The 7,869-nt window shown below is 29.2% G+C and overlaps 1 protein-coding gene across 1 annotated transcript; it reads right to left on the bottom strand.

Annotated features, from left to right (window-relative positions):
• Positions 1 to 2,098: 2,098 nt before the first annotated feature.
• Positions 2,099 to 3,633, bottom strand: LOC114177551 (uncharacterized). Its single transcript, XM_028062942.2, has 5 exons — positions 3,224 to 3,633; positions 2,900 to 2,977; positions 2,715 to 2,814; positions 2,521 to 2,636; positions 2,099 to 2,441 (listed from the first exon to the last, which is right to left on the bottom strand). Exons 1-5 carry the CDS (start codon positions 3,581 to 3,583, stop codon positions 2,226 to 2,228), a joined length of 870 nt encoding a protein of 289 aa, XP_027918743.1. The 5' UTR covers positions 3,584 to 3,633; the 3' UTR covers positions 2,099 to 2,225.
• Between the last annotated feature and the right edge of the window lie 4,236 nt (positions 3,634 to 7,869).

Below are 7,869 nucleotides of genomic sequence, written 5' to 3'. Positions count from 1 at the left end.
GGATTTCAAGGGAAATTCTAAAAGGAGTGTTTTAGTGAACGTAAAGGCATAAGGACTCAGTTTTGGTGGTATCTTGACGTCCAATAACCATTAAGACTCATGTAGAGTGTAATGAATTATGTCGTGAGGAGTAGCAGGAGGTCCTAGTCTATGGACCCGATCAATCATAGATGCAAAGGTTACTTACCCTGGGAGTGGTTGGGTGATAACCCTTTGTGCCCAAACTTTGCAGAGTTTGGGAACCGTCATAGGTGCAAGCCACCAAGAGCTCCAATGCCTCTTACGTAATCCGGATATTGAGTCTAGAGTCATGCATATGTATTGTGGTTACAGTGGCTTAAATAATTTGACAGATGTAATAAGTCCTTGATTGATATCGATTATTGAACTGCATAAATTCTCTTAATTAAGTTAGCTTACCCTTTCTTACCTATGTTTGTTCTCTTGTGTGTTTTTCCCTTGCAATGATCGCCTACTTTTGGTGTGAGCAGATAAAAGTACAGGTGAAGACACACCCTTCCTGGATAGGAGTTGATCTGTGGCGTGAGAGATATAGCAGTAGCCTCTATTTCATGTTCTGTTTAAACGTTGGGTGTTTTGTCAACCCTTTCATAGTGTAGGCTATATATATACCTGGTGCAAATATGGTTATTTTTGGATGACTGTATTGATACTTTATATCAATCTATTCCTATTATCTGTGTTGATTAATCATAATATAATGTTTTGTTTAGTAGCGTAAAAACTATTAAAACAGGATGTTACACTCACATAAGCAGATTTATTTGTCATCTCTAATTGCTATTATTATCATTGTCTCTTTTTCAATTTCTGAATGTAAATTCATTGTCCTTTATTTATGTGATCATGTATTTTATATTTTAAAAGTTCTTTTCTAAATATTTAATTGTATCTCCAAATGATTTTTTATTTCATAAAACTTTGATTTTGAAAATAGTTTGTGCTAAGCTTTTTAAAAAAAATATAAAATTACAAAATTATACTTGTTTGGATTTTAATGTGGAAAACCAAACAATTCTAAAAGTAAACATTAAGTATTTTACTTAAAATTAAATATTTACATTGAAACCTTTTATTACTCATACATTTCTATTACATACAGTTTTTTTTTTAATTTATTAATATAACTAAGAATAATTCTTAACTGATATTGTTTTTATTAGATTTAAATTTTTAAAACTAATTTTCACCAAAAACAATGACAAGTAAGTTTTTGTCCACAAACATCCCCTGGTATACCAACTTGTACTATTAGTTGAGTTGCAAGACAAACATTATCTTTTTTTTCTTCATGCACCTCCTAATTTCTAATTGCTCTCCTATAATTTTTAAAATGACATTTTATCTTTGTAAAATGATTTCTGATTATCTATTCAAGAAATATTTCATATCAATTTTTTTGGAATTTCCAGAAAAGGATTTTTGGTATAGGATTTTCGTAATAAAATTTCTGGAATAGACCTTTCAGGAAATGTAAAATGCATTCTGAATGAGATTTTCGGAACAAAATTTATAGAATACATAGATGCTTTCCAACATGATCTTCTGGAATGAAGTTTTTAGTGTAAACTTTCTAGAACATATAAAATGTGTTTTGAAATATGATTTCTTAAACAAAATTTCCAGAACATGTATAAAAAAATTTAGAATTGTTTATTGTGTTCCATAAAGCCATTTCCCTTTGCACGGGTGTTCTAATTTAATTTCGAATCCAGATTTTTTATTGAATTTTTTTTTATTGTCCTTTCTTAAACATTAAAGACATATTATATTGATATTTTAAAATTCTTTTAATGTATTTTAAAATTTTAAAATTAGTGATCATTAATATACTTTGAAAACACGACACAGAAAAAGTATAAGTATAGAAAAATCATGCTGAAAATCTAAATTCTTCGATTTCTTTTGCAAATAAAATTAATTACCCTTTTGTTTAACTTTTTTGTTTACTTTTTAACTCAATATTATATTGAACCCAGTCAATTGTTTTTGTTAAGCTCCAAATTACAAATAAGTTGGTACAATTAAACCACTGTGATTAACAAATTATTAACTGAAAAACGAACAAAGGATACTATTGGATAAACGTGTCCTCTAAATTGAATATTTGAATGAGTTACAAATAAAAAATGAAAAGAATAGCTTATTTGTATAGAAGATGGGAAGAATATGAAGTTGAAAGAGTGATTGGATTTACATTTACATTAGTATTGATGGTGAAGTCTAGAGAGGACAAAAATGCATGCTGAGGATGTGAGAACTGAAGCAGCAAAGCAAGCAAGATCAAGTCCTGTCACTAAGGGAATGTCCTTCAACTTCTCCAACACTCCCACTTGAAGAATCATCATCACTGCATGCCCAATCTTCAACTTTGCCTCTGCAATTGATTGCATCCCTAACCACCCTGGTGCTGCCTCAAACTTCATTAAACATATATCAATGTCTTAGCTTTTGTTTTATACTCTTAATACTTGTACTTTCTCATTCAATATGTAATACCTTCATAAGAAACCTTGAATCAGCTTCTGTTTCTTTACTAGTTGTGTTTGATCTCACAAACATAACGTACATTCCCATCCCAAATATCAGCAATGCAGTTCCCACCAGAAACGAGTCTGCATAACATGCATTCAGATATGTCACAAGAAACTAACTGTTATAGACAAATTGTATATATATCTTGCTTTACAAACCTATGGCTTCGATGAGTAGATGCATCATATGTGTTTGATCCAACCCTTGAGATAACATATGGAAATAATGCGCGAATGACTCCATAACAAGAAGGCATCCCTGTGCAAGCACACGTTTGTTCATAAGAGTTTTCTTTCTTCGTCTTCAAATAACAAAAACAAAGCACAAAGCTTCATAAACATACCTCAACAAAACACAGTACGGATCCAATTAAAGATCCTGCGACAGCGAACAAAGTAAAGAATCTGCAATCGATTATGGCCTGCACCAGAGAAAATTGTACATATTAATAATCACATATACTGTGTAGTCACTGAAGGCACACACATGCACAACCTAATCGTTATTGAACTGCACATTTACACATAACAGAATAAAAATATTTGTAATTGGACTGCATGCAACTACTTTGCACATACGCTAGTGGTGAGATGAGTAGAAAAATAAGAATAAAACAAATATAGGAGAATATATTTAATAAGAATAATAATAATATATATACACAAACCTTTTCAATTTGCATCTGAGGTTGTAAATTGCTTGGTTTTTTCCTTTTGACAATAGACCAAAAAAGAACAAGAATGGCAGTGAGAATACTAGCGAAGAAAGCAGCAAAATCTGAGAGTCGTTGTTGAAGCATTGGTTGTGATGTGGTTGTGTGTTCGGTGGTAGCCATCGTTGCTCTCATGGCTACAACTGGTTTTGTTTCTCCTTTAGCAGAAGCCATGTTAAGATCTCCATTGAAACTTGCCCTGCTATGGAGCCGTACACATTTCATATAGAAAGAAGAAGAAGAAGAAGAAGAATGAGATGAAGGAGGAAGTTGAATTGGCCTAGAGTTACGCAGCAGTATTCTAGTGGTTGCCATTGAGTTGAAATGTGTTTGGTCCAATATTGGGGTTTGAATTTTATGGCTTACGAGAATGTCTTAATAGATACCACGAATATATATGCATGCATCATGCACACAAATCAGAGCGAAGATTCGAGGCATATTTTGGTCACTTTGGACACATGCAGAACTTTTGAACGGATTCAGAAACTTACTAAGCCAACACGCGCATGCCAATTTTACGTTTCAACTTTCCAGAACGTGTGGGTCCTGTTGTGTTTTGCATCGACCACGTGTGTCATTACGTTTTTCTTTAAGATATTTAATTTTAGATACCAAAAACGTGATTTTATATTAGAATAAGATATTTTCACATTTCACAATCATCTTTTATTAAGAAAAGATCTAACAGTGAAAAATTATTTAGAGTTTAGGGGCTATAAACTTATTGTAAACTTTTAAGAAATTTTAAACTATTGGCACTTTTTAGATTAAATCCATACGTTTTACGTTTTGTTATATGATAAAATTGTTGATTTCTCAAAATGCTTTAAAAGTAATAATGCATTAAAATTGTAATAATGCATTAAAATTGAATTCCTTAAATTTAAGTGATATTTAATAAAACTAAGAGGCAAATATATATTTTCGTCAAATAAATAACTATCATATGTGCTCGCTCTCAATGATGGGTATTATACTTAATTATGCATGTAAATGTAAATTGAAGAGATAAAACTGTTCAGTTAAAAAAATATTAAAATTAAATTATTGGAACAAAAATATATACCAGTTTATGTTTATTAATTTGATATGGCATCAATATTTTTTTTAATAGAACACGTTTTTAATCAACGATACTAAAATTAAATAACTATCGGTAAATATAGGAATTAAAATTCATAAAATCTAGTAAGGACTAAAATAAAATTTTAATTTATTTTGAGGAATGAAACCTGCAATTTTATTTTGTAAACTACATTGATGTCCTTATGTGCTCCTTCTTTCCAGATAGCATGGCATGGAAGCAGTCAAGCTGTACCAAACAGGCTTTAGTGAGAGAAACAAAGAAAGTTGGTTCTCAACTCTTTTTTTTTTTTTGTTTTCATAAAATTAAAAAAATAAAAAGAAAAAAGAAAAAATTTCAACCACTAAAATCATGAAGACAAGTTCAAAATGTGTGAAACCTAACTATTTTGCAAGCCACTTGAAACGCGAAATTGTTTTGGAATTGTGTGACAATTCTTGGCATGTGTTTCATTAACAAGTGCCAAAGTTTGATTGTCGGTTTGGCGCATACATTTTATATGCAGATCCAACTGCGCATTCCTCGGTTTTTTAATGGTGCATTTTTTTTATTAAAATTTAAGGAAATTGCAAAAAGAAAAAAAAAGAAACACTTCACAGATAAATCATGTTTGTCAATACCACTTCAAAATGGAAAGTATTATTCTGAAATACCTTGATATTGAAATTTCTCTTTTAAACTTTTCTCAGAAAATTAAGTTCAAACAACAACTTTAGCTTAAATGTTGCACACACAACTTCCATTTTATTGGTTATTCAAATCGAAGTATGATTTCATGTATGATCTCAATTTAATCTCTTTTATAACTACTTGGTTCAATTATTTTTTATGTTTGCATACATTATTTTTAACCAATGGAGCAAAGATTTGTTAATTGTACTTTGTATAGATTTAATATCTTTTTTTTTTTTTTTTAAAAAAGGTTGAAATACTTTTGGACAAACCAATAAATATATAACATCTTGTATACATACATTTGTTTGATAAGTTTTTACTTAGGACAGACAAATAGAGATATATAGATCGAAGCATTTCATAATATATAATTTATTTATTTATTTATTTATTGTAAAGAATTTTATTTTCAAATTCTAAATTGAAAAATGATATAAAATAGGAAAGGCCGATCAATTCTTTCACAAATTGGGGTTATAAAGATATTGTGACGATGAAAAATATAAATTAAACTTTCAGAAGATACAAAATCATTTCAAAATAGACTTTGCATGCATTACAATACTAATAAAGTTTCACAAATAAATAATAAATATCAACATGCCCTATTTTTTTCGTGGTCAATGGTGAATATCATTACAAGAAATATGCTTATTACGCTCAGAATTCGTAGATAATGGACAATTTTCGTAGGTAACTTGATATTATCTAAGAATTATCTACAAAACAGATTTCGTAGGTATTCAGCCGGTAGGTAATTTTATCTACAAAATATTCATTCGTAGGTAATTTTATCTACGAAAATTATCTACGAAAGTAATCGTAAGAAAGAACTTTAGTTACCTACAAAAATTTTCGTATGTAAATTATCTACAAAAATCTTCGTAGATAAGTTACCTACAAAAAGCTTCGTAGATAAGTTACATACGAAAGTTTTCGTAGATACCTTACATACAAATTTTTCGTAGGTAACTTAAATATATATAAGAAAAAACAGATTCTAGACTATATATAGAAACTAGTGTATTTATTAACAATTCATACTCTTTAGCTTAGTGGTAGAGCATTTGTCTATAACTCAAGTGATCATCGATTCAAAACCCTAATGGGCCATAATTTTTTATTAACACTATCTATAATTATGAAATTCAACACTATAATTATACATATATAATTCCAAGTGCATTCACAGTAAAAAATTCAACACTATAATTATACATATATAATTCCAAGTGCATTCACAGTAAAAAATACTGAAGTTGTGACAATGATAAAAATTACAAGGACGATATTAATATCCAAGTTTATATCAAAGTAAAAGTACTATTTACAAAAACTAAGCAAACTAATAATACTATCTTCTTGCTTTCCATTGGAAAAAGCTGCCACCTAACGATCTGCAAAGGTTGAATTCAAATACATAAATATAACAAAATGAAAAAAACTTTATTCACCATAATAAAGTTCAAGAGTATACCAGCTTTATTCACCATAATAAATAGGAAGCCTTCTGCATAACCTTTATTTATACTAATACAAGAAGTAAATCTTGAAATATTAGAAAATATCGAAACTAATCCTAAAAGATAATCCAACATATTCCAGATTACTATTAAGATATAAACACAGTATTGTTTGGAATTTTAATATATTATAACATCTTAAGTAAAGCTTATTAAACTTTAAACTTGTTAACAGTAAACCCTTTAGATATGAGTTTAAAAGTATATACAATCCTACTATCTAATATAATATTGTAGCAGCTGCAGTGTTTTTTTTTTTCTATATTAAAATACATGCAAAAATATATTTTAAATATGATTAGTATAAAGTTTTGGGTCATTGAAAGATCATGAATGATTCTCTATAGGTTACATGTCTCTTTCTTAATGCTTAATTACATCATTATTTACATGACATGACTTTTAAGTTATATGAAAAAAGAGACATTATATAAAACTGTTTCAGATACATGAAATTAAACTTAAATATTGTTTCTAATTAAAGCTACATTATAAAGTCCTTGTCTCTGATATACTTGTGGTTGTTAAACATGACAAATCAAAGTCAGTTAGGGACACATGCCCATTGCTATGGATTAACACATTTTCAGGCTTCAAATCTCGATATATTATCCCTATTAATACTGACCAAACAATATCATGTTAAACTTTGTTCTAATGAGCAAGTGTCTTATTTAACTCGCAAGATTTCTTTCATGGAAAGAAATTTCAGTAAGTCACTCCATGACACTTGATGTAATGAAATGAAAAATAATAATATTGCAATAAGATAAGCTCATCCATGTAATTCTGAAAGACAGTTTAAAAAAAGAAGACAATAATGGTTATATATCATGATGTTATATACAATATACGTGTATATAAGGCAAATAAGAGTCTACCTTGACAGTGAAGATACTACATTGCACTACCTCAATTGCATAAAATCTGAAATAAACATGTAAAAATAAATTTGATCAAAACTCTTTCTCATTTTCTTCATTCCATCATCTTAAAAGAAACTTTAATGGCGCCCCATATGTATTTTTATAAATTCAGTATGAAGTAGTATAGTATACCTTACAATGTCTTCCTTTAGAACCTTAGTTGGTTGCTGGTCAAGAAGCATGAACAATTCTCCTCCAGGACAATAATCAGTTATCAAACAAATGTGTGTTTTGGTGTGCAACTTAATCAAGTAAACATAATCACGTGAATATCCTTAATACTCTGCAATTCATGATTAGATGTAAATGAAGAAATTAATTCAGGTTAAGACAATGTAATTCGTTAAATTACTATCCCTTAAACAAGGATCCCATGGTAAAAGGTTGATA

This window comes from Vigna unguiculata, chromosome 3, assembly GCF_037176805.1.
Source record: "Vigna unguiculata cultivar grain cowpea cultivar isolate G323 ecotype 2 chromosome 3, ASM3717680v1, whole genome shotgun sequence".
Taxonomy (NCBI): Eukaryota; Viridiplantae; Streptophyta; class Magnoliopsida; order Fabales; family Fabaceae; genus Vigna; species Vigna unguiculata.
The sequence above is the reverse complement of the archived record's forward strand: the minus strand, read 5'-3'. Positions and strand labels throughout refer to the sequence as shown.

Bases quoted from the DNA above. Each gene is read 5' to 3' on its own strand.
- LOC114177551 (XM_028062942.2), bottom strand. From the start codon at position 3,583: ATGGCAACCACTAGAATACTGCTGCGTAACTCTAGGCCAATTCAACTT. The intron at 2,637-2,714 runs GTTTGTAAAGCA...CATGTTATGCAG, and splicing joins TCTACTCATCGAAGCCATAG to ACTCGTTTCTGGTGGGAACT. The intron at 2,442-2,520 runs GTATTACATATT...TGTTTAATGAAG, and splicing joins ATTCAAGGTTTCTTATGAAG to TTTGAGGCAGCACCAGGGTG.